The sequence below is a fragment of the Saccostrea echinata genome, unplaced genomic scaffold (assembly GCF_033153115.1).
Source record: "Saccostrea echinata isolate AGI-Se365-2 ecotype Australia unplaced genomic scaffold, CSIRO_AGI_Sech_v1 ptg000015l, whole genome shotgun sequence".
Lineage (NCBI taxonomy): Eukaryota > Metazoa > Mollusca > Bivalvia > Ostreida > Ostreidae > Saccostrea > Saccostrea echinata.
This window is the reverse complement of record NW_026889764.1, coordinates 14,246,374-14,274,272: the sequence shown is the minus strand read 5'-3', so window position 1 is coordinate 14,274,272 and position 27,899 is coordinate 14,246,374. Positions and strand designations below refer to the sequence as shown.

Genomic DNA, 27,899 nt, shown 5'->3' with positions numbered 1-27,899 from the left:
TAATTGTTTCCACATATAATTCACCTGGAGTGTTTTGGTAGTTTTCTCCTTGCCTTCTGTACTGATGTTTTGTGTAATTATGTAAATGCATTTATTAATGCATAATCATTAACACCTATAGGAGTATATTGTGATGTTTTTTCCTTAAAACGGTGGAATTAAGTTGTCCTCCTTTTTATGAATTTTAATAACAATTAAGTTCAAGTTCTGTACTTTACGCTGGAGAAAGAGGATACCTAAAAACAGAGAAAATATCCATTCAAAGACATAATTTATGCATTCCATCAGAGAAATATAATAATATTGCATAAATATTTTTTTTAATTTATTAATATGTTACATGATTATTCAAAATATTCAATGTACTACGCAAATAGTTTTGGCTCAAGATTAAATCAATTATTTGAGATATTTAATAAATGTATATCACTGTAAGCATGCGGTCATCAATAAAAATTCAGTTAATAATAATCAAAATGAGATGTGTAAGAAAAAAGATACCTTTTTTGCATTAAAATATTATGCTACAAAATAAAACTCTGAATTTAAAACTAATCATAAAGTTTTAATTAATTTATATCATTAAGAATTATTTAAAATTATTTAATACTAGGCAGGTATTTTTACAAGTATTTGAAAATAGATAAACATAAATAATAGATACAAACTATGATATACTGGTAGTGAAGTCTTAACATATACATGTATTCTGTATGATATTTTTGAAAAGAGGCACAAATAATTTTTGTTTCATATGGTACACTTAATGCATTTCATTATTGTGTAGGTGTATTCTGTAGCTTTTTCAACAACTTACTAGAAAACTGACCAGTCAGCAAGGGCACCGTAGAGAAATAGAAATCTAAGAGTGCAGTTTAAATGATGAGAATTTGGCTTAGGAAAAAATTGAAAAGGAAAATTAAAAAATATATGAAACAGCAACTGGATTAATAAAATTTCAAGGTATTTCCTAAATGGGATTACCCGATTACTTGTTGGAAATTAATCGTATCCATGTGATTTATACAAAGGAGTAAAAAGTATCAGATATAATAATTCCATTAAATGTATATTTAAACCAGAATGAAATATGAAGATAACGAACAGTATTCAATCTCGAAAGTCCAATGAAACGATACAAATTTGGGGCAGAGCAAACACGGACATACATTTCACAAAATATCAGTCTTTGGTGAATGCAAACATCACCCAGTCTTTACATTAACTAAACAAAGATTACTTGCATTAATGCATTTATATATATCCTTGTCATTGGTCATTTGCAAAATTATTTTGTTAAAAAACATTCTGATTGTACACACAAGTACTCTGAAGTTGACATTAAAAAGATGCTTGAGTTTCTGATTGACAATATCTATGTGGTTTTTGGAGACCAGGTCTTCCAACAATCTATTGGAATTCCCATGGGTACCAATTGCGCCCCGTTATTAGCAGACCTTTTTTTGTATTCATATGAAGCAGAATTTGTCCAAAATCTTGTACGTGAAAAGAAGAAAACACTTGCTGTGGCCTTCAACTCGACATTTAGATATATCGACGACGTATTGTCAATTAACAATGGCTATTTCCATTCTTATGTCGATACGATATATCCTTGTTAGCTTGAGATAAAAGGTACCACAGAGTCTGACACACCTGTTTCACATTTGGATATTTTACTTGATAAACGTGATGACTTTAACTTTTCAATCGTCAACTTCCCTTACTTATGCAGCAATATACCTTCATCACCTGCATACGGGGTATATATCTCTCAGTTGATTCGATACGCAAAAGCATGCTCTACATATGTACAATTTCTAAAACGAGGTAAATTATTGACAAACAAGTTGATGAAACAAGAATATCAGCTGTCTCGTTTAAAGTAATCATTTCGTAAGTTCTATGGTCGATACAATGACCTTGTCAGCAAATATATACAATTTATCATTGAGTCAAATGCTGACTGACGTTTTTCATACAAATTGTTAGGCCAATATTTACACACTGAATTGTCGACGGATTTTTCCGTTATTTCCCGATCATGACAAACACACAGCGGGTGTGACCGGTCGGCAGGGGATGCTCACTCCTCCATGGCACCTGATCCCACCTCTGATGTTTGGAGGTCCGTGTTTGCTCTGCTCCTATTTTGTATTGTTTGATGGACTTTTGAGCCTGAATATTGTTCGTTATCTTCATATATTTCATTGCAAACAGATGTGTTAATTAATCTTAATGTAATATATAAAATAAGGTAGTGGATTTTCTACAGTAGGCAAGGTAATTACTCCCATAGGATTAATAACTACACTGCTGTTTTATCCTTTCATCGTACGTTTACAACCTTTTATTCTAAGTTAACAATAAGAACATTTTCAGCAATCATGATAGAATGAGGCTATTATTACTGTACCTATTATATTAACAGTTTCCTTGAATTTACACTAGACAGCAATAAAAACTTATATTTTAAACTCTTTCTTTTTCTTGCATTAATTCTCCATTAAAATTATATTTCAATAAAATATGTATTTTCACCAGAGAAAGGTATGAACATCATAAAAACCCACCTTTCTGTGAATGCAAACATCATTCATGATTGAACGTAATTCAAAATAAACATCACTTCCAAGCAGATGTGTTAATTATTCTTGATGTGACAGACAGAGATCAGGCTCTGGACATTCTACAGCAGATGAGTTAATTAATCACAGGGACTCAGTGTAACTTTCATAGTTTAAAAGGAAAATTTTCAGCAGTTATCTCTCTTTACCCATTCAGTCTTACATAAAGTTAGGAATTTACCCCACCACCACAGCTCCAAACCGGATGACAAAGAGAATCAAAATTATCAAAATAAATCTTACTGTTATTTAACCAACATACCAAACGTGAACTTAATAGGACTACCATAAAAAAAGTTATTAGAAAAAAAAAAGAAAATTTGTTGACGGAAGAATGACAGACGGACAGCTTGATGGACAGCTAGACAGACAGACAAAACGATTACTATATGGCAACCACAAATCTTGTGGAGCCCTAATAAAGCATCTAGGTTTTGGGGCAAAATATACTAGTATGAATGTTGTGAAATCAATACATTCTTCGACAAAATTACACATTTTTAAGTCAGTGTATAATGTAATCATGGAAAATAATAAAAATGCAGTCAATAAAGCAACGACTGACAAACAAAATTTGCATATTCAAAGCGATTTACTAGATATTGATTTAGAAGGTCAAACTGGGCTTAAGTGGCCCTTTTTGGACTACTATCTCTCCACTGGGTATTTAAGGGCCCTCTCTACACTACACCCTAATTTCTGGGTACATGTACTTTCGTGTAGTTAGACTGACCCTCCATTTGACATAAAATAGAATAAATTGTAATCTGCACTGTATGACAAAATCTAAAATAAATCCATGTATTCTAAATATTATTTTAGACCAAGATAGAGTAGTTGAAAACTTTATTTGCTTGTATTTTCTCCATTTGAGTAAGCAAAAGCAGTTTTTCTTTGTCATTACTTCACTGACTTTAAAGATTTTTCCTGGATAAAAAAAGGCAAGCTCTCTATATTAGAAATGAATTAATTGATTTCAAAATAGCCTCCTTTACGCTATATAATTTTCTCAAAGTCCAAAAAAAAAAATTCATCAGTATATAGAGGGTCATTAAAATAAAGAAGTGGCAAAATAGTGAGATATTAATGACTTAAACTATGTTTTACTGTAAATTAAAGACAGTTTAGATTGTATGCTTAATATCCTCTATTCACATCTTTGTAATCTATTCAATAATCTGAGAATTTATATTTCATATCAGGGCTCTAAATGGCAACTAACTTAGTCGCCATGGCACCTAAAAGTTATGATCGGCGCAAATTTTTTTTTTCTGTAAGTCGCCAAATTGTCGACCATTTTTAATTGACTTGGTGATCGTCTAATTACTGAACTTTAAACATTTTCAATTATTTTTTATAAAGAGTAGAAAATAAGTTTAAAAGTAAGCAAAGGACCTGTCTCTATATATTGACTAATATCAGTTTTTTAAATTGGTGCCTAAGAAAAATAAGATTTACCTGGCGACTAAAAATTTGCATTGGCGACAAAATTGTTTTGCTTAGGAGCCAGTTAGCGCCTAAGCTTTAGAGGAAACATAGAGGCCTGCATATGAAAAGCACTGAAAATTACAATCTGTTTGCCATTAAGGAATTTTTATCTTCATTTTTAGGGAAAAGGGTTTTTTCTGCAATTGGGACACTGGGTTCTATTGCCAGACCCAAATGCAATGGATATATAGCCTTGTCAAAGGACTTGATAAGCTTTGTCGCTTTAAGAAAAAAACAGGTGAAATGTATGTCTTAAGTAATTAATATATAAGTGTAAAACCCTTACTCACTGATTTTAATTGAGTATTGACCATACATGTATATGTTTTATATATATATAATTCAACTCAAAAGAATACCTTTCCTTGAAGAGGTCTATATGCTTAAAACAAATCTGATTTTTTTTAGTTTATATTAACAGCTTTTTTTAATGTTGAAAAATGGAGTGGGGATAGGAAGAGGTACTTAAATTTGCAGGGGGAGGGAAGAATCAAATATGGGATACAAGTGTGTATATTGAGGACCTATCTGTTTATCAGTATTAAAGGAAATGCTTACAGTATTCACCTCATATCCCTGCTGGCTGTTACTGCATGTTTACTACAGAAAACAAACAATGGAAAGATGCAAATAAATCTAAACATAAAAAATCACATCCATTCATGATATATTTCATCCCATTCCTTATATACTTCACCTAGCTATAACAATATGAATATAATAAAAGAATAAAACAACAAGCTTAAGGCACAGTATTTCTTTGTATAAAGAATCTCATTTTTACAACAAAACAACATTGGTCAAATGAATTGCAAATAAATACAAAGCTTGTAAAAATATGGCAAATAAAATATATGCAGATCAAAGCTTCTGGCAGAAATAAGAACAGGGGAATTGGGAGACATCAACCGGTACCTACTTTTGGGCACACATTAAAGTTAAGTTCTGTACTGCCATTAATGTAGACTGTGCATTTTGTCCTGTTATTAAATGTCTGTCTATGATCACATGAACTGCATCCATGTCACTGTCTGGAAAAATAAAACATTTCTAAAGATTTTGTCACTTTTCAGTTCAAGACAAAAAAAAAAAAAACTCTTTATATATGAGTACATCATATCAAGATTTCTAAAAAAAATAACAACCAAAATTTGAGGAGTTGTGTATTGTACAAATATGTTTTGCATCTCAATGTCTGACAAAGAAGAAATACAATAAAAAGTGTGTTCACTTTGAGTGTGTAAATTTACATGATCATACTTGATATTAATTAAGAAATCTGACGAAATAGTAGTCAGTCAAGGTTGTACTACCTAAAGAATCGTTCTGAACACATATAAAATTAAATCACTACTTAAAGGGCAATAAATGTTTTAAAATAATATCCTTTAATTTGCAAAGCAACATGAAAGGATTATGTGACATATATGGATACTTTTATCTAATCTACATGTACATGGTCCATATACAAAAAACAATGTATTAACTGATTCTGCCAAAGTGTTACAAGCTTCACATTTTTTTTCACAACATGAAATAGCTAAAAGGTCAGAACATCACCATGCATCAATGTGTATGTCACAGAGTGAGTATCATTACCGCTACATTTTCAAAATTGTCATTACCACTACATACTCATTACCGCTACATACTCATTACTGCTACAAAAAAGGTTACATCACCACTACATTTAAAGTACATATTACCACTACATTGCCTCTTTCGTTAGCCAGTGGCTTATGCATGTACTCAGGTTGATTAAAAAGTTAAACTGTTCAAAGTACATTACACCCAAAAGACCTGTTTCCCCTGCTCACCATGGGGAGATGAAAGTAAGACTTTGAGCAATAATGTTTTTGTTTTTGCTTTCAATTTTTATTTAAAATCTATTTTATTTAATAAAACATTTTAGGAAGTGTTAAAGCCGAGCATTGTTCATGGATAAAACACACAGTCTTTACATAATTGGTAGAGATTTGAAGGCCATTTGCTTGACATACTGCTGTCTGGAAATCTCTTATACATGTATGAATTATGATGAATAGAACTTATGTTCCATGTCATTGCTGGCAGATTAAATATGCAGTGGAAATAAGTTATAATGAGCAATAGTCTAATTGACAAAATGTAACGGTAATGATCACCCGAAATTTCGAGGCGGTAATGAGTTGAAATTTTTTGCAATGTAGCGGTAATGTTGACCTCTCATGTCACAGTAACATTACATAATGGATATCAATGTTCATGTTCAACTAAGTGTGGACACCTAATGTATGTACATACACCTTTACTTATGTCAGTCATAGACTTACTATTGTATTTCCCCCCGTAATCTTTGATGAAGTCTTCGACAATAACAGGAAGTGATGCAAAATCTTGATTTCTGGCCAGTTCAAACACAGAGGGCTGTACAAAAAAAATTTCACATTTTTTTCTTAAATTCTTGTCATGAATGTAAAATTACTGTTATGCTATTATATTTAGTGTGTATCGTATTGGACAAAAATTGATACATGTATTGACCTTATGAAATACACATGATTGTATTATCTTGCTGACAATCAGCTGATGTTGAAAAAATTTAATGCAAATATACAAATCTGTATTTTTCACTAGATCTTCCTGTCTTAAAATCCTTTTATCATTATTTTCCTGCCTCAAGGCACTTCTTCTCCTAAAACTTTTAAATATCTGTTCACATTATTTTAGAAACAGTACACTGTCAGAAAACTGATAAGACTGATGACCAGAAAGTGATATAACCTCCTTCAACTTGATTCAAATTACTGTATGTGTACTTAAAAAAGCGGGCTTCATATTTTAGAAGCTTTGGCACAAACAACGATGCGCTAATTCAAGAATACTGCTAATAAATCATTTATCAATACAATACATGGCACAGAAATGTGTAGTGCTAATTCATGATTATGCCAACAACTCCATACCCCTTGATTATGCTAAATTTTAAATATGCCAATTTATGTACATGTACAGTAGTTCTCGACATTTTGCTACTTGTTTTGGTGACATAAATGAAGTGAGAAATGAAAGATGGATTTTAATTTTAATTTAATTCCTTAAACCTGATTTTCCTTGTACAATTGATGACAACATATTTTTATTAAAAAAAAAATAAGTAGCATCAAGAAAATTGAAGCCACTCTTTAGAAAATAATTTGCAAGAAATATTTCTACTCAAACAGTATTACAAATGTTTATTATAAAACCTACCCCTGTCAGACTATAGTCCTGGAAACCCCATTGTTTGCTGTCAGGTGACCTTGCACAACAAAGGGCTGCAACCCCCATTCCAATTGCACATATTGGCTCTAAAAATCAAATTTTATATAAATGCATAAAGTTCGTAAACTCTGTCATACCTGAAGTACCATTTGCAAATGACCTTCATACTACAATTAGAAAACAATATTTTTCTTCCTTAAAATGCACTATTTTGGTGATATCTCAAGGCTTATAAATCCAATTTGAATGGTAACTTGAAAAATTGATGTGATCATGTCTTACTTTTTTCTTTGATGAAATGAGTGATGATCTGTGAGAGTTCTGTGTTATTTGCCAGATCATGCACAGCTCCTGGTGAAGATGGAATCAACAAGGCAGAGTACCTAGCAGCTTCAAATTCAAACACTGATGTCAATTTTTACTCATCTTTTCTTATTCAATTATTGTTCAACATGAATCATGGTCAACTGAATTTACAGAAGATCTATCCTTATCAGGACAATATATATATCACATGTCTTTAAATTGCTAGTCTGATAAAAATCAAACCTTCCACAGACTGTCAAATTGCTTATATACAAAAAATCTTTTAATTCTATTCTACTGTAGATCACCAACTTTTTGTGACACCTTATTTTCCCAAGAAAGGTACATGTATTTGGTATTCATAAGCGAGACAAAATTTTCACGAATTCTGGGTAATATTGTAATGTATATAATCTATACTAACAAAAATATACGCGAGAATGAAATTTTTGCGAGCAGACAGACTTGCGTGGTTATATGAAAATAAAGTCCTCGCATATAAAGTGATTTACAGTATTTAATCCTTTTTTCTCAATAGAAAGTTTATAATATGATTCATTTGAAAAACTTACAATCAACAGTTTCAAAGGCTATTGGAGTAGATGAAGATTTGCTACGAAACTCATTGAACCATCTTCTGTTGTTGTCATCTTGCTGAACATATTCTATATTCTTACCCTGAAATGCATAAACAAGTACTTGCTGCATCTATAGATGTAAATTTTCTTCATATATTACATTGTATTTTTTAATTCATGTTTAAGATATGACATCTGCTTTGCAAAGTTTTAAGAGTCTGTATAAATTTGTCTTGATCTGACATGATCTGAATGGCTTTATAAATCAACTTACATGAGGTGAGGCCAGCTGAATGGAGAAATTTGAGCTTGCAAGAGTGTATGCCTGAATGAAAGAATGGGCTGAAACTCCTGTAATGTTTAAATTATTCAGGTATTGAAAAAAATTCATATAATTTTGTATTAGAGTAAAATTGTTTATAAAAAATAAAGTAGTTAATTTTATGGAGATACATTTGTTTTTTTTTAAGTGTTCAAAAGCAGCAATGCTTTAACTATCTAATAATCTTTGATTTAGGTTACTCTTTTTCTATTATAGTCTGTAATACAAATATGATTAGTCACATACTTGCAACTTTTTGTCAATGTCATATAAAAAGTATGTGCATGTGAAAACTGCATTTGAATAGCTTAATCAATCTATTTTGTATGGCTTATTAAATCTATATAGGTTATTCAAGCTATATAGCTAAATCAAGAGATTGTGTTGGACCTGATAGTGATACATTTGGTGATGGCTAAGACACGCCCACTTCTACAACAAAACTGTAAGAAACGTTTGTAAAGTATATGTTAAGGAAACGACATTTGATTTTTAACAAATGAACAAAAAAGAAATGTTCCTTGAGTTTCATGATAAAATACTGCTCTGCCTTTGAGCTTATATTTGTATTTTACCTTCAACAGCTGAACTTAAAACCATCAAACAGTGCAGCCTAGGCGCAGACATCTTTGTTTACAGAAACGAACTTCAATCCCGATGTGAAAAGACCATTTTTAATGACAGGTTTTCAACTTTTCAGGCTTCAGCTAGTTATAGCACATAATCTTAATAAAGATACTTAATTAAAAAAAAAAAAGATAATATGTTATTTGTATTTTGATTGTGTTGGTACACGACCACGGAACGAGACCGCCATTGGTTTTCATGTAGGTTTTTTTCAGTTCTCTTTGAACTTCCGGTATTGTTTTTTTAGTCTGTGTTCATGGCAAAATATCATGGACAAAACGATTCGTGATACTCAGAGCGATTGGACAAATGGTTTAGAAAAATATCCAATAAATTGCAGAAAGAGTGGAAAGTTTATAACACGAGACATAAAGGTAAACACCCACCACTAAAGAAAATAATGTCACTTTAAACGGGTATCAGGTTCGTTCGCTATTCTCTATTGAGAAGTAGATGGGTCGTTTTATACTCCCCCTCAACTTCTCTACGAGAGGCCTAATAAAAGCAGTTCAGAAATTGACTAAATGAAGAACCAAACCGGGTCCCACTTCGATCGATGTTTTAGGGTTGATGCATTATCATAGACATATTTTGGATGCACAGATGTTGTTTTGCAATGGAAATGCGGTAAAAAATACCGATTCTGCTGACTTACAAAACATTTATCATGGAAGAACACTTACTTGCGATATCTGTGTCACCAGATTCGTTTATTCATTCAAAACTGCGTTTGTACCCGGTTGACCTCTAAAAAAGTCTAAAACTTTTTCTCTGGATAAATTAGATTCAATGTTCCAGTGTTAAATAGTTATCCGGAGGAATAGTTTTAGACTTGTTTAGAGGTCAACCCGGGTTCAAACGCAGTTTTGAATGAATAAAAGAATCCGGCGACACAGATATCGCAAGTAAGTGTTCTATCATTAAAAACGTGTTTTAAGTCAGCAGAATTGGTATTTTATTCCCATTTCTATGGCAAAATAAAATATGTGCATCCAGACTACGTCTATGATATCGCATCAGACCTAAATCAGCGATTGAAGTGGGGTCCGGTTCGGTTCTTCATTTAGTCAATTTCTGAACTGCTTTTATTAGGCCTTTCGTAGAGACGTTGAGGGGGAGTATAAAACAACCCATCAACTTCTCAATAGAGAATGGTTCGTTCGCCCTATCTACCTGTTTGCATGAGTCCGTTCGCGCAGGGTCCATTCGCCATTATTCTTGTTCGCCCTATATCTCGTTCGCCATAATATGTATACAGTATATAGTAAATATTAACATTTATTATGAATTTTATTCAATATTTTACGACTGGGCGTTTTTTTTTTTTTTAAATGTTGCTACAGAATTTTTTTTTTACCGTAATCTTAATTAAACAATTCAAATTTGATAGTAATGCTTTTCATGCTTAACTGGTTTAATTATACTTAATAATGTCACTGTAATTTAGGGGATCATATCCGTGTTTTTTTTACAATCTGCGTTATGTTTTGAAAACAATTAAAGGACGGAGATGTTAATTTCTGTTGGTCTGCCAGGTCTTTGATAGGAGAGGTATTTTATTGTGACCACATGCATACGTCTGTTGTCTCCTGTGTGCAATTTATGTACCAATGTACATATTATTTATTAAAAAAAATTCATTGGTTCATTATTCAACTTTTTGCAATATAAATAAGGCGAACGGACCCTGTGCTAACAAGTTTTAGGGCGATCGGACTCTGGGCGAATGAGAATTAGGGCGAACGGCATCAAGAGCGAACACATTTTAGGGCGAACAAACATACAACCCTTTAAACGTGGACTACCCTAACCTTATACTCTCAGTCTTAGTATAGGTACCTGTAAATTTTTACCAATAAGTTGCAAATAAAGAAATAGATTTAAAAAAATCATACCCCCTCTATATGGTAACAAAGACATACATACATGTAGATATACAAATTGAGAATTTATAACCAATGATTGAAATAGCAAGTAGACAAAACAAAGATATTAATATTTTAATTTTGGCTGTCTCTATAAATTAGTAACCTTAATCAATTAATGAAATCTGTGGTAGAGGGGAAGTAGGTTTTGTTTCTTGTATTACAGAAGTTCTTCACACAGTACAATTTCTTTGTGATCTTCGTGTAGGTACATGTGTATACAGTAGGTACTTTGATGCTACTCTTCTAGACCAGTATAGATCTGTGTATTAGTAAAATTTATTTCACATGTAAATGATTAAATTAAAAAAAAAAAAAAATGTCTTACTGTTCTACTAGTTAGGAGCTGTAAATCTTTTTGACAGATTGTTTTAAATAAATCATAGACAGAAACTAAGTAATGGGCAAGTTAATCTAACTACAATTCATTTCTTTAGTTTCAGTATGTAAAGCACAACCTTCCAGGTCCAGGCACACAGAAGGAGAAATTTAACTCCCTTTTTGAAGGTTGCCCTTGCAAGGAATGTTTGAATGATTGCCCCTGTATCCAACGTTTTGGTAGAAATTATTCAGAAGATGGAAAACTCTATAGTAAATATCTTCATGGAAAAGAACAGAAGTTGATTGTCGAGTGCAACAGCAATTGCAGTTGTTCAAAAAACTGTGTGAATAAAAAGGTTCAACATGGAGTACAGATAAAGCTTGAGCTTTTCTGCTCTGCAGACAAAGGTGTAGGTGTCAAAACTCTTGAGGATCTAAGTCCTGGGATGTTTGTATGTGAATATGCAGGGGAAGTTTTGACTTATGAGGAAGCCAAGAATCGCAGCTTAGCTCAGCAGAAAGAAGACATGAATTACATTATAACTGTCAATGAACACTGCAAAAGTGGGGTGATAAAAACTCATGTGGACCCTAGATACTTTGGTAATGTTGGCAGATTTCTGAATCACAGTTGTGATCCTAATTTGACAATGATTCCCATTAGAGTTAATAATGAAGTCCCCCTGTTATGTTTGTTTGCCAACAGAAAGATAAACACTGGAGAAGAGCTGACATTTCACTATGGACATTCAAGTGAAATAAATACGAAAAATGATTCACTATTAGAAGAAGAAGACACAAATTTAATACCTTGTTTATGTAATGCACAAGGATGTTCTGGTTATCTGCCCTTTGATAGGAGTCTATTCAATGACCAATAATTTAAAAGGAAAAAGAGACAAGAACAAAAGGAAATTAAATATTTTGTATTTCAGGAATATCAAATAAAACATTTAAATTTAACATGTATTAATTTTCCTATTGGATGTGAAAAGTTCATTATTTTTTATGTTGTATAAAATCTTGTCATATCCAAGAAATTCACACAAAAAAATAATGATTCCCTCAGTCATTCTTTTTATTGTTTAAATACACTCTCTTTCATTACTATCATTTTCCTAGAGTTTGATAATTTTGAAATAGTCTGCAGACTTCTGGTTTCCTGGTTAGCATGTCTGGTGTGGTGCCAGAGTTGTCTGCCTTGATCACAGCTCCATGCTGTAGGAGGAATTCACAGGTGTCTGAATGTTGAGCCCCAGCAGCAATGTGTAAAGCTGAAAAGATATTACTCTCTAATAAGTGAAATAAAATTAGTGAATTTTTCCTTTTTTGGTGACAAATATGAGAGAAATCTCTCATGCAAATTAATTTTCTGAAAATTTTTTATAAGTTTCCTGTTAAACCACTTTGATACCAAACAAAAATACAAACACTGATACATTCAAAAATCAAAGTTAAGTACAGTCAAACTTCATTATCTCAAACTCGATGGGACTGAGAAAAACCTTTGAGATATTCAAGGATTCGAGATATCAGGGTTAAAATACTTAAAGAAAAAGTGGTTGGGACTTCCAAATGACTTTGACAAATCCCAGGTATTAATACATGTGATATGTACCGGCGGTAGGCAAAATGTACAGTTTTTTTCGAGCCCATTCATCGTGTACCGGCGGGACACCAAAATTCACAGAATATGAAAATTTGTACAGTTTTTTGAATTTCTCGCTAAATGCCGCCATTTTCCTCTCATTCTCGCTCGCTCGACACTGGAAAACGTCACCTGTGTTTGACACTTGACCTTCTGATAATTGTGTAGTGTACACAAACTATCGCATGTGAAGGTGTGAATTTGTGAACTGCCAATTGGGATAATTATCTTGCTATAAATCCGTTGGGATAATTATCTTGCTATAAATCTGTATGCCCCTTTAGGTAGCTTTATTTTTAAAGGGGTACTTAATTATAACTGTTAATGTTTCGTAACTTGATTGAAAAAAATTAAGCCAACTTCTAAAGTTGATATACACGACTTAATATACTTGAATCTGACCCAGATCTCCGTAGGTATAAAATATACGATGTTTATTACCATGATTACCGCTGAAATAAAGGATATATAGTTTTAAGTTTTTATGTACTGAAATTTATGTATGATTTTATTTGCTGCTGTTATTTAGAATTGCTGATGTTTATATCAGTAATATGAACAAGATGTAAATTGGAGACATTGACTCTCACGTTAATACTATATAAAGCTGGCAAACAAACTGTCATCTAAACTAGTTTAATTTATAGTCGATTCATAAGAACATTGTGATTATAAAACACGATATATGAAATTTTAAAGCATTCAAATCTCCATTACAACTTTTAAAATAAGACATTTGCAACAACATATATTTGTTGGTTTAGAAATAAGGTGCCTTATCAGAAGAATTTAAGCGATATTTTATACCGTTTTTTTTACCGTTTTTTGATAGGCAGTGCACAGTTTTTTCACCCAAATTCCAGTTTTTTTTATGGCTCCTGTACAGTTTTGTGGTCTCTGACTTATCACATGTATGGGTATTCAACATATAAGTGTTCGACATATCGAAGTTCAACTGTATTGGTATATATGCATACCTGTCCTTCCCTTGTTGTCTGTGAGATTGACATCTGATCCAGAAGACACTAGGTAGGACACCACTGATAACTGACCCTCCTGAAGTAGATAAAAGTTGGTAATTTGGTAGGTATGCCTAATTACAGTATCTTTAATATTTCATTTATTAAACTAGTTTCTGATTGGCAAAAGATTTTATTATTTCTTAAGCTTCGTACACATACATTTACCTGTGCAAGTAAGAGTGTCATCATGAAGTACAATGATGCAGATGAGTGAAATTTTACATATCTCATCTTTTTTTCTCTTGGTCTTAAACTTTTTCAGTAAAATTATGGCAAAAATTCATTGTAGAAAGATGACGGTATGTTTTACTTGTTTTCTGAATTTCATGGTTTTACTGATACTAATTTATCTAATTATACAGATGATGCTTACGGTAATTCTCTTTATTTAAATTTATACCAAAAATGTGGAAGTGCAAGGGTCTCAGAAATTTGCCTCATATAAACATACACACATACACTGAGGATACTACAGTGGCTGCTATGGGACATATGCTTGAGATATATTTTTAAAATTTGTTCCCACGAACCCATGAAATAAAAATTTGTTCCCATGAAATTGAATTTGTTCCCACAAAATAAAAAATTGTTCCCACGAAATTAAAATTCATTCCCAAGAAATAAAATGCATTCCCACAAAATAAATTTCATTCCCTTGAAATAAATTTCGTTCCCACAAAAAAAAAATTCATTTCCTTATAACAAGACATGTATTAAAACAGGAAACAAATGCTGTACTGCAACAATATATAATTAACAAAGCCTCATGATCACAAAGGGTCATTAAACATATCATGTACCCATTCATGTTAACATCTGTATCTGCAAAAGAAATAAGTTTTAGAGCTTTTTCACCAGTAGTTGTTATTAAAATGGTTATTATGAGCATGCATTACTCTACCAAAATTGTGAAACTTATGATCCCAGGGTCAGGAGTTCTGGTGTTGAAATGGGCTCCTGTTGTTCATGTATGCAATTATACATTACGTCTTCATGTAGCACAGGCATAGCCAAAGGGGGGCAATGGGGGCAGTTGCCCCCCCCCCCCCCTCACTTTCAAATGTGCAGTGAGAAGGGGGGGGGGGCAAGAGTATCTTTCTGCCTCCTTATTTTTTGAGTATTATGATAAATTTGATATGACTAAAAAGTATAATTATATCATATTATATGATTCATATATATTTATCTTAATTTTTATAAAACCAAAAAGATACTTTTGTGTATGCATATTGCATTGCATAATTCATATCTAACTACAAAAATATACATTTTTTTATTCCATGGGAACGAATATTTCGTGGGAACAAATTTTATATCATAGGAACAAATTTTTATTTTGTGGGAATGAATTTTGTGAGAACGAATTTATTTCATGCGAACGAATTTTATTTTGTGGGAACAAATTTTTATTTCGTGGGAACGAATTTAGAAAAAAATATCTCAATCATATGTCCTATAGCAGCCACCGTAGGATACTTAAAATCCAAACTTTAAACACTAAAATTTGCAGATGTACATGTAAGTTATTTTTTAAAGGAAAAATATTAGCTAGAATGGAACTTTCAACCAGAACCTCAAATATTAGACATGGTATCTCAAACACATTGAACAGGTGATCTACCACTTCTGGAAGGACATTTCAATGTTCTTCAATGTCCTTCATAAAAATACATAAACGTCTGCACAGTTATTTCTTTTACAGAATGAATTTGATATAATAACTCGTTGAATTTAAATACATATATTTAATCCATCTACATGTACCTTTGCAGCCACAATTAGGGCTGTAAATCCTTTTGATGACCTTGAGTCAACCTTGGTATTTAATCTTTCCACCAGAAACTTGACAGAGGTTAAACATCCAGACTGAGCAGCTAGGTGAAGAGGCTGTAATCCAAAATTATCCTCTTCATAAACACTGGCCTACAAAAAAAATAAAAACTCTTTCAAGACAGATATTCCCAACACTTCAAATATTCAATATTCATGGTACTCAATATATCTATGTTCTAGATACCGAAGTTCAACTGTACTGCCATGTAATTCCTCTGGTCAGTGATTGATTACACTACCTGATTTTGACCCTATACCTTTAGTCTAGAGATAAGGGCTTCTGCTACATGATTATGACCTGATCTAATGGCATCCATCAAAGGGGTAGTCCCAGCACTGTCCTTGCTGTCTGGGGGATAATTCCCTTTGTCCAAAAGAAATGAGACAACAGCAACACAGCCATGTAGAGCTGAAATGATACAAACAGAATTGAGGCACCTGAAATGAAATAGTATGTACATTTGATTTGCTATGTTCTAGGGATGGAGTTTTAATCACATGGATGTCAACTTTCTTACCAAATCCTCAAACATATCTACAAGTACAGAATAATTGGAAAAATGAAATCTTTCATCAACTTGAAATCTTTGACATGGTCATTTGAAGGTCAAAGGTTTTCTTAGATTTTTTTGTCAGAAAAAAGCAATGAAATCTCGGTACATTTCAATTTAATCTGCACTTCAAAAATATGAAACCCAACCTTGTTTCTCCAGAGAAACAGCCTCTGAATTTATCAACTGTATGTAACTGCATTTTACAAGTACATGCACAGCATGTATACTGCATTAGAAATTGTAAAGGTGTATTGTTGAACTTAAATTACCTGCAGTATGTAGAGGGGTCCGTTTGTTCTTACTGGCAGTTTTCCAGACAGAGTCATCATGGTAAAACAGGAGCTGAACAATGTTTAAGTGGCCTTCCCTTCAATTCAAAGCAAAGTACAAATTGTCATTCACACAAATTTATATTAAATGCTTGATTTTCTGGAGAAAATAATATTCATTTTCAAAAGCCTGGTTCTTTTAGATTACCAAAAATTAAATTTTTTTAATGTACTTTGTATCTCAGGATTTTTTTGAAATCATAAGTTAGCCAATGAAACATACATGTCTTTATTGTCTTACATGAATGTATAAACATGTGCAATAGGAAAGGAGAAAATATATGGCTAGACCGGGAATAAAACCCAGAACCCGTGCATCACTACTGACTAGTCAGATGCTCTACCTACTGAGCTACCCAAGCCGACATCCACAGCCAAAAACACTACATTCCTCCCTCCTTAAATTGTCTCTGCTCTAGAACACACAACCCAAGTTCGTCTTGCCCCTGGCAGGACTTTCACCTGCAAGTCGAGGGGTGGTTAACAGTACCAATTTATTTAACAAGAAAGGAGAAAATGTATGGCCGGTCCAGGAGTTGAAACCCGGGACCCCTGCATCACTAGTCATAAGTTCTACCTACTGAGCTACCCAGGCAGATATTACAGCCCAAACCATTATACACATGTTTAAATTACCACATTTACCATTTTTACAGATTCTAAAAACATGATGAGCCTGAGCAATTTGAATTTAAGATATAACAGAACTGTCAATAACCTACGATAGGCAAACATTGAGCAATGCATTTGTAATGCTTGTTAGATTCATTTCATGGAAAATCTAACTTTTGAGTACTGTTTTCTGACCTGCAAGCTATGTGAAATGGTGTCCATCCATCTTTGTTTCTTAAGTGGACATTGGCTCCAAACTTCATAAGAAGTCTAATAGTATCTTCATTATCTTTGGTGCAGGCAAGCATCAAGGGAGTCCTAGAATACATGCATCACAATGCAAACCTATAGTAAGCACAGTTTTAACAATAAAGCAATGTGAACAACAACAAGTGAGCTTCATACTTGCAAAGCTCACTGGTTGTTGTTAAATAATGCTTTATTCAGTTATTGTTAAAAAAAAAACTAATGATTCCTCACTCTCCTCAAAAATATTTGGCTAGATAACAATAGATCGTAGATATGTATTTATCCCATGTTTACCCCTTTATCCCGTGGATATGACTCATTGGATAATTTTTTCATAATCCACAGTTGTGACGTCACAATGGTTTTTGCGTTTGCGTGATGAAGTAAAATAAAGTGGAGTCCTATATAAAACTGTGTAAAACATTGGTTGTGAAGTATTAAACATGGGATAAAAAGAATCTCCCAAGATTTGTAGTTGGATATGACTTTTATCCAACTCGTTGTGTGTTTTTATCTCCTCGCCAAGGCTCGGGGATAAAAAAACACACAACTCGTTGGATAAAAATCATATCCAACTACAAATCATGGGAGATCCTATATTTAACCACTGTAATCATTACCTAAAAACAACGGATAATCTACAGTTACTCACTGACCAGTCTGCCCGCTTTAAACTGTCCACCTGTGCCCCAGCCTTCAGTAAGCACTGCACACAGCTAACCTGACCAGCTTGAGCTGCCTCATGGAGGGGTCTTTTCCCGTCAAGATTCGAGGTTTCTATATCGGCGCCAGAGTCTATAAGATGCTGCACAAGAGTCAAGTGGCCACATCTAGCTGCTATGTGGAGCGCAGTGTCACCCGATTTGTCGTACTGCGTGTTCAATGTTAAAAGTTTTCCGCCTTCATTTGTATTTAATGTTTTAAAATATACAAGGTCACCGTGCTGTGCTGCCTTGAAATAATTATCCATTAACATAACAAAGCTAAGACCTAATAACAAATTAAACAATGTTGCATGTTCACGTTCACATGGTTCATGATCATGATGATGATGTTGTGATTGATTGCAAAATTTACTCGGAAAGGAAGCGAGGACGATGAAGTCCAAAACCAACAACGCCACTGATTATTTCCCGGTTTTATAGTTAATAAACTTTTTTTTCTTTTCCTCTTGATCGAAGTTAGTAGTGATAAATTATTTGCCCCCCCCCCTCCCCCCCCCAAGATTTTATCGTAAAACAGTGATTCCCAATTTCTTGACAGAGTCACACTTTGAACATTTGAAGAAAATGACTACACTTTTAGCCCTTTCCGATTTTTTTTTTATTGTGGGGGTTGGGGGCTACAACTCCATAATTATGATCTCCGTAATCAGGTAATGGTGCGAGTGAGGGAGTGATTCACTACCGCACATATTTTGGCTCAAATTATCAGTTATTTAAGTGGCTATTTTATTAACATTTCTTACCTGAACTCAAAAATATAGTTATGCAGGACATGAATATAATTGGTCCAAAATAAAAATAGGAGAGGACAACATTATTGCAGCTAGACTTCAGCTTTTCCGTCGTCAACTTTCCTTATTTTGTAGAAATATTATGAATAGTGGTGAAAATATTCCGTCGAGTGACAAGTATATAACCATTTTGGAATCAGTCCAACATTATATCGATTTAAATCCAATTCGGTTCTCTTTGACATGTATATTATATAAATACTGCATGTAGTTGAGTGTAACATTTCAATGTTACACTCAACTACATATGCAGTATATTTATTATATTATACTGAATGTTTTATACAAATACCTATAACAGTGAACCTTGCGCGCATCAATTCTGCGCAGTCAATATTTTTTTTTGGAATAACATCCGTCGTCAAGCAATGTTGACTGTTGCTACGCTGGAGGGCGTGCCTTCATTTTTCAGCGGGAAATAGTGTTTTAGAACAAATGTTTCTCCACGAATCAGATTCAACTAATTTACATGAAAGTATAATATATGTTATTTTCACCCGCTATAACTATTTTCTAGGACGTTCTTTATGTATTGTGATATTTAATTTGTATGTATCACGAAATCTCCGAAAGGGGGAAAATAAAGATTGAATGAATGAATGAATGAATGAATTGACAGAGTCTCACTTTGAACATTTGAAGAAAGTGACTACACTTTTTAGCTGCAATAATGTAGTCCTCTCCGATTTTTTTTTTTTTTTTGGGGGGGGGGGGGCTACAACTCCATATGATCGTAATGGTACGAGTGCGGAAGTGATTCACTACCGCACATATTCTGGCTCAAATTATCAGTAATTTAAGTGGCTATTTTATTAACATTTCTTAACTGAACTCAAAAACGTAGTTATGCAGGGCATGAATTGACCCAAAATAAAAATCGGAGAGGACTACATTTTTGCAGCTAGACTTCAGCTTTTCCATCGTCAACTTTCCTTATTTTGTTGTAATGTTCCACTATCCCCTGTATATGATGTTTACGTCTCCAAACTTATTCTGAGTACGTTCAAGTTTTTGTATCGAAGCAACTGTTTCAACAACCTTGTTTAAGTCATGATTTCGTAAATTCTATGGTAGTTATAATAATGACTTTGTAAGCAAATATAACCGACCATTGAGGTCGTATTTTGGCTGACGCCTTTCATACCAATTTTATACTTAATTTGACTACGGGATATTCGGGCTACTTGATCAATACATAGGCATCATGGCGGGTATGACCGGTCGAAAGGGGATGCTTATCCACCTAGGCACCTGATCCCACCTCTGGAATTTCCGAGGGTCCGCGTTATATGCTCTGTTCACAGATTTTTATTGTTTTAGACCCCCCCCCCCCCCTTTGAGATCGATCACTGTTAGTTATCTTCACCTTGTTCATTATTCCTGTCGGTCAATCCGTTCGTTATAATAATATTCCACCGTGTGTTATTCCATTGCATCTGATGAGTGTATACTTTTCCAGGCTGTTTACAATATGTTTTAAGCCACGCCCCTCTATCATCATACAAGTAATAAATTTGAAAGTGATAATCTACGAATCGTAAATCATACATATACTTCATATCCAAACGATCAAATTTGTCAACAATATCTATAAAACTACAAGCAGTTCAAAATGAGTATTCAAACAATTGTTTTCTTCATTTGGAGTCTTCTTTAAGAAAAAAATATCTACGTTTTTTTTTAATTGTTACCATTGAGCTAGAATTCTAGCAACCTTATCTTTGGTGGTATGCAATGCCAGTTATTTCAATGGCGAATTATCAAATCATTTCACCAAAATCGACTAAACGAAAAATATTTTAAACCTCATTCCCCAAAAATCAAGAAAAAAATCTCTGGCTTGTGTATTAATTTTATTAATGGCTCAATGTATACATAATCATTCTCTGCAATCATCAATAACATCAACTTCCACCGTCAATCGGACAACCTGGAAAGAAAACCCCCACCAATAATTATATATCTAATGTGCAAAAACTGGAAAGGGATGCAAGAAGTAATAGATTTAACCAGATTAAATCAACTTAAAGTCTGGAGTTCAGTAAAAAAAAAAAAAAATACATTCTCGCTACTTAGGATCTCACAAACAATAATAAATTTAACTCTTTAAAGCTAAATTATAAAATCGTTTTTTTATTTTTTTTTTTCTCGGATCCTCTTGCAGTATGAAATTGAAATTAAAGCATTTTTTGATCAGTTGCTGATTGATGAAAAATAAAAGACAAGTGTATACATGTTTCTGTCTCTGTTAGTCCGCCTAGGCAATTCTTCACGGGATAAATCGAAGAGTAGTCATTTTTAAACGCAATCTCAGTGATAAAAATATAAAGAAATGCAGTATCTTATAAATTCATCCAACCAAAATTATTTTGTCTTATAGAGCTGTGCTTAGTATAGAACACAAGAAATATACTACATATAGCTAGTTACATTGTAAAGGATACCTAATTTGACCCTATTAAATTACATATAGCTAGTTAAAGGATACCTAATTTGACCCTATTAAATTATATATAGCTACAGTAGTTAAAGGATACCTAATTTGACCCTATTAAATTATATATAGCTAGTTAAAGGATACCTAATTTGACCCTATTAAATTATATCCTTTTATCGAATTATAATACATTTCATTAATTGTAAGACTTTATCGGCTGCTACATAGTAAATCATTGATAAGAATCATTTAAAACAGCGACTATAAAAATGATCATACAATGTACTCTTTCGCTCTCTCTCACATCTATTATTCTTACATTTCATATCCAGCGACATGTTGAGCGATCGGAATCCCATGCAGTATATTTGGGGCAATATTTCGTGTACGGTTTACCCCAGACACATTGATAGTACTTGGATTTATCGTCTGCATTTGGAAAAAATCCAAATTGTTTTGGGCAGTGGAACACATTTTCACCTTAAATGAATAAAAAAAATCAATTTTGAATTAAAGATAATAATGTAATACATTGCCCATCAATGTGCTTAAGCTTTTGGCAATAAACAAACATTTTTTTTCTTGAGCAAACTGTCCTCAATCTGTATTTGTCTCTTTGAAATTGTTAATATTATGACAAACACAGTACATCTCTATGGCAACACACTTTTAACCGTTTACCTGTACCAACAAAAATTGACATCGTTGCGTACTGGTTTATTATCAGAACGAATTTACCTAAATCTGTAGTGATAAATCCTTGCCGCTTGCTTCAATTTAAATACAATTCCACCAAATTAACAAGAGAAAAAATGCAAGAGATTTTTTTTTTACTTTATTTAAAAATAATTATCCAACAACTTACCTTTGTCTTTAATTTTAGTGGAATCAAACCCCTTGACACAGTCTATATTATCAGAAACTACGCAAGTTGAGTTTGCTTCATCCCAGACGGTACCAAAGGGACATGACATTGAGAATTCAATTCCATGACTACAGAGAAAATATTTTCTGCAGTTAGTTGGATCAGGTCTATAAACGCCATGCTTGCATTTCTGATTTGATTCTTTCGTAAATTCGTTTGTTGGACTGGCTTTTGTAGTAAATTCTTTGTGGTTTAGTATTTCTAGGGTATTTTTTGATTCAGGTTTTCCTGTTTCCTTATTCATCGTTACGATATTAGACATTGTTGTTAATTTTTCTACAGATTTGGTTACATTTTCGTTAGAATGAGCTGTTGATGTTATGTCTGATCTAGAAGTTTCCATTTTCTGGGTAGTCATTTCTGGTTCTTGTATAGAATATGACACAGTACTACGTTTTCTTTCTCCATCATCGTACTTCTCTGAAACTTGGTTTGTTTTCACGGTCATGTCAAACTCAGTGTTTGATTCTGTAGTTAAAAGTGTCGGAGTAGTTGATGTAAGGTCTGAAAACAAACTACTATTTGTCAAGTTCACACTCTGTCCAGAATCATCAGTAGCTGTGATTATGTTTGAGGATTCCAGTTTTTTTGTTGTTGTTTCCACCAATCTGTCCGTCACAGAGGGAGCAGTTATGGTAGATAACAAAATTTTAGCAGTTGTTCCCTCTTTTTCCTCTCTTGAAGATATGGTAGTCGTTTTTTGTTGCTTTTTTTCTGATTTATCTTGAAGTGTTACTTCATAAGCTACTGTTGTTGTATCCATGACTGGTGTTTTTGTGGTATTTTCTCTTGTTTGATTCAAACTTATAACAAAGCCCGATGTAGAATTCTCAGTCAACTTTTCTTGATAATTCGTAAAAAGTTTTATTTTTGAGATGTCTTTTTCGATTTCAGACGTAGTTATTTCAGCAGGGACTTCTGCGGATGAGGTCTCTGTTTGTTTATTTTCTGGTGGTATAGTCGTCGTTCTACTAGTCAAGGCTTTCAAGTCCTTGCCCCTCGATGTTTCATTGTTAAAAACTTTAGTTATATTTCCATTTGTTTCAGTTTCTGCATATTTATTAGAGTGTTCGTCTTCAATTGTTGCAGAGGTGGATACCGACACTATAGGTGTGCTCAGTTCTAGTTTCTTAGGGGGAAATTTTGTTGTTGAATTTCCTTTTCTTGCTTCAACTTTTATCGATATATTAATCATGCTTTCATTTGGCTGTATGGAATTAATTTGTGTGGGAGTTGAAGACAGCAAATCTTGAGTTGTTTCAGTTTCTAGCCCTAGAGAATTTACAAACTGTAATTTACATTTTAATTTCTTTATTTTCTACGTGACATTGCTATCTTCAGCATTTTCAACTTCACAGTGAACAATGCTCCATCAAGTCATGATTCTAGATGATATGTTGCTCAGAAAAAAGAGTAATCAACAAAATAGTTAGTATTGTAATCAGTAACAACTCATTCAATACCCACCATCACACATGAAACCTTGTCACTGCGCGGTAGAATACACAGTTGAAGCTATATGCATTTTCAGTACTCTAAGAACATCAAAATGTATATTGTTGTGGCTCAATTTAATTAAAAACACTTACCCTGTTAAATTATTGTTAAAATTATAAGAATTTTACATTCAAAATTAATTTGTCATTTTCCCCCTCACAATACTCATTTGCTTTATTTAACTTTCCACGTCACAACAGCTTTTACGGCTATTTAGCACATCAGTTCTGAAAGGCGCGCTAAATTCATAATGAGGATTAACGAATTTAACAATTATAAAGAAAGAGAATTAGAGAATGTAAATATAAGCATTGAATTCTTATTCTTATTTATTCTTGGATAGAAATTTCTTCTTTAATTTTTCTAAGCTATTTACCTATCGATTACATTATTTACAGTGATTACTTAATAATCATAAGTGAATATCAAAGTGGAATAACTTTTAACAGTGGGACGGACAACTTCGGAATGGACATTTTTCCGAACTTGCGCACCCTTTTCCTTTAAAGCTATTATCTTAGGATTTTTTTTAAATGGTGGGGTTTTTATATTTAAATTGATTTATGAAATAAAAAATCCAACATTTTTAGCTAGTTTTTGAGATATTAAGTGGCAAAGATAAAAATCCCATGGGGAAACATGTACTTAAAATTACCCCATGAAAAACCCCACAAAAACCCCATGGGGTTTAAAATTTTCCCCATGGGGGAAATAAACCCATATAATCTTTCGTGGGGTTTTTAAACCCATATATGACTAAAAATTACATGTGGGTTTTTTTCCCCCACGTTTTTGTTACTTAGGGTAAAAAAAACCATGTAATCTTCATTATATATCTTTGATTTCATGAAAATTGGAATGGAGACATTAATTATTGTCTTGTCTTATTTTCAAACTTATTTCCAAGATATAATAATTTCAGACATGTCTGCTCCTCATTTTTTTTTCAATATTTTTGAAACCTTGTTAGTAGCAAAATCATTTGTTCTTAGAGATAACAAATTCTGTTTATTAATTAATTCATAAATTATCTTGGTATGTCCCACTTCCCTTGGATCCCCAACTCATAAGAAGAGACCGTTGAATCCACCAATAAATTCTTTGAATCTATGTATGATTCATGTTACATAGATATATTTTCTATATGACTTATTCATATAAAGAATAAACTTTCTTATCTCCCATACAGAAGAGTACCATTGCTATATATATTTCAATATTTATTTCATATTTCTTTTTTTCCTTCAAATTTCCCCTTGGATCCCCAAATAAACTGGATCCTTGGATCCATCACTTAATTCTATGGAGCTATTTAACTCATTCATGTTAAGCTTAAGTTATGTACTTGTGCTTGATATCATTTTGTTGAAATCAAAAAATAATTTATATTATCAGATAAAGGTATGTTCCTCTCACTTTCAATCAACAGCCTGAACATAAAACATTTATTCTTGAGACCTGATTATCATATTAAAATCATTTACTTTAAAATAAATATACTTTTAATATCTCAAACTTTTTAATTCATAAAATATTCCCACTCCCCTTGGATCCCCCTCTCAAAAGATTAGACTCCTGGATCCACCACAAAATTCTCTGGATCTATGTTTGAATATTTTTTTCTTCAAATTAAATCAATACATATGTGATTAGATAAAGTTCTTCTTCCTTTGGATCCACAACTTAATTAAAATTTAATTGATCCTATTATTTGTTATCAAATTGTAAACAAATGTAATATCTTTTTTTTCAAATATAAGGATATGCAAATGCTGTTTATAAATTAATCAAAAAATTATGTCCCATTCCCCTTGGATCTCCCACTCAAAAGAATAGACCCTTGGATCTACCACTAAATTCTTTGAATCTATATATAATTCAAACCTATATATAATATATGACTCATTCATATAAAGGATAAATTTTCTTATCTCCCATACAGAAGAGTTACATAGCTATATTTCAAATTTTCTTTCATGAATATCTCTTTCTTTTTTTTTTAAATTGATAAATTATTCCCCACTCCCCTTGGATCCCTCATTCAAAAACCTGGATCCTATGATCCATCACTTAATTCTTTGGATCTATATAATTCACTTATATTGAGCTTAAAGTTATGTAACTTTGACATTATGCTTAAAACAAAACTTCATATTATAAGATAAAGCTACATTCCTCTCCCTTTCGATAAAGAGCCATGAACATTAGACATGCCTGATGTTCTCAATTATTCATAGGTTTAACATAAATATCAAAAATCATTTATTCTTAAATATAAAATACTTTTAATATCTCAAACTTTTTAATTCATAATATATCTCCCACTCCCCTTGGATCCCCCTCTCAAAAGATTAGACCCTTGGATCCACCACAAAATTCTCTGGATCTATATTTGAATATTTTTTCTTCAAATTAAATCAATACATACATTGTATGCGATTAGAAAAAGTTCCTCTTCCTTTGGATCCACAACTTAAGATTTTTATCCCTAATACCTGTTATTAAATTGTAAACACATGTAATGTATTTTTGATTTTAAATATTATAAGGAAATAAAATTAGAAATTTAAAAAAGGCAGATGAAAGAATTCATTATCATGTACTCTCATTAATTCCAGCATCTACACTTGTTCGTTATGCACTGACAATAGCATAAAATTTGAGAGCAGAATAAAAAAAATTAGGTTAACTTAAAAATCACATCTAAGCCAAGAGCATTGATTCAGTTGTTTCCTTGGAACCAGCACCTAAATGAGTGTATGTTGAAAATGGCAGCAGAAGAAATCAAGGGGAACAACAAAACAATTTGTAAAAAAAAAAAAAAAAAAAAAAGATTAATTACTGGTTCTGTCAGTGGAGATGTTCATACATGTACAACCTACTAATAATCCTTCCATTTACATCTCCACCTGATAATATTTTATTAATGCTAACTTTCAAACAATTTGTATTATTAAAAAAAAATTAAATAAAATTAAATCTGCTATCAACAACTGGATCACTCCCAATTACCCAGACTGTTCACAAGTATAATCTGATTGTATGATATAGGTTCTCCTTTCATTGTAAAGAATTAACTTCTGTACAAAATTTAAAAATTGTTTGACTTATCGTGTAAAAACAAAGTGTTGATGGATGGACAATGTGATTCTAATTGTTTTCCCGCATTCCATGAAAGGCCCTAAATATCACAAAATAATAAGTATACTACTTCAAAGAAATTAAGGCATATTGACTGAATGCAGTTAAGAGGGCTGGGTGGTTGTGGCCATTTTCAGACTATATTGATCTCCTTTAGAAGAAGAGCTCCATATAAAGATATACAAAACTGATCAAATTTTAAAACTAAAATGTATGAAATTTTTGTTTGCCAAATGATAGTTGACAGCTTAAGATATCATATCTAAAAAGATTAAGTTATATATCTGATGGTCAATTTGTCGACCCCCCAGCCTCCTTAAAAAGTATAGCTGTTGCTTGATTTCTGAAACTTTTGAGGGTTTGAGATAATGAAGATGACAATCATATCTTTAATTCCAAAACTTGTATGTATTAATCACTTTAAAATATCCCTTGTATATTACATTTTTTTAACTGACCAAACCTCAACAGCAATCTTTGTACATGTACATAAAAAAAAAAAAAAAACATGAAACCCAACACACCTAATGACAGTTGACCTAACTAGTAAACACCATTAATTTCACTGTATTATAGAGATTGCATGTATCTATTGCTATGTATACATGTGTATATATCTGATGCATGTAGGTCCATTAGAAGCCAGCTAGGACCCAGTCCCAAACAAATCCTTTTAAAATTACCCCAAAATCAAGATGA

General features: G+C 32.5%; 3 protein-coding genes across 6 annotated transcripts; 1 reads left to right on the top strand and 2 right to left on the bottom strand.

The window, feature by feature from the left end:
• Positions 1-2: 2 nt before the first annotated feature.
• On the bottom strand, positions 3-9,192 carry LOC133187899 (glutamine amidotransferase-like class 1 domain-containing protein 1). Of its 3 annotated transcripts, none has more exons than XM_061323291.1 (9): positions 9,140-9,192; positions 8,517-8,593; positions 8,237-8,342; positions 7,641-7,748; positions 7,347-7,444; positions 6,424-6,521; positions 5,035-5,142; positions 4,683-4,715; positions 3-236 (listed from the first exon to the last, which is right to left on the bottom strand). In XM_061323291.1, the coding sequence occupies exons 1-9, from the start codon at positions 9,189-9,191 to the stop codon at positions 215-217; spliced, it is 702 nt and encodes a 233-aa protein (XP_061179275.1). In that variant the 5' UTR covers position 9,192; the 3' UTR covers positions 3-214. The 3 variants fall into 3 exon arrangements, with proteins under 3 accessions (XP_061179275.1, XP_061179277.1, XP_061179276.1); XM_061323293.1 differs by having other exon boundaries at positions 4,674-4,715; positions 5,035-5,146; positions 6,428-6,521; XM_061323292.1 differs by having other exon boundaries at positions 5,035-5,146; positions 6,428-6,521; positions 9,140-9,191.
• A 254-nt stretch (positions 9,193-9,446) lies between these two features.
• Positions 9,447-12,332, top strand: LOC133187563 (probable histone-lysine N-methyltransferase set-23). Its single transcript, XM_061322967.1, has 2 exons — positions 9,447-9,565; positions 11,554-12,332. The coding sequence occupies exons 1-2, from the start codon at positions 9,461-9,463 to the stop codon at positions 12,316-12,318; spliced, it is 870 nt and encodes a 289-aa protein (XP_061178951.1). The 5' UTR covers positions 9,447-9,460; the 3' UTR covers positions 12,319-12,332.
• Positions 12,333-12,348: 16 nt separating this feature from the next.
• Positions 12,349-18,725, bottom strand: LOC133187562 (ankyrin repeat domain-containing protein 16-like). Of its 2 annotated transcripts, none has more exons than XM_061322964.1 (7): positions 18,341-18,725; positions 17,631-17,753; positions 16,764-16,861; positions 16,198-16,349; positions 15,872-16,030; positions 14,063-14,141; positions 12,349-12,711 (listed from the first exon to the last, which is right to left on the bottom strand). In XM_061322964.1, exons 1-7 carry the CDS (start codon positions 18,658-18,660, stop codon positions 12,548-12,550), a joined length of 1,095 nt encoding a protein of 364 aa, XP_061178948.1. In that variant the 5' UTR covers positions 18,661-18,725; the 3' UTR covers positions 12,349-12,547. The 2 variants fall into 2 exon arrangements, with proteins under 2 accessions (XP_061178948.1, XP_061178949.1); XM_061322965.1 differs by having other exon boundaries at positions 18,337-18,470.
• Positions 18,726-27,899: the final 9,174 nt, after the last annotated feature.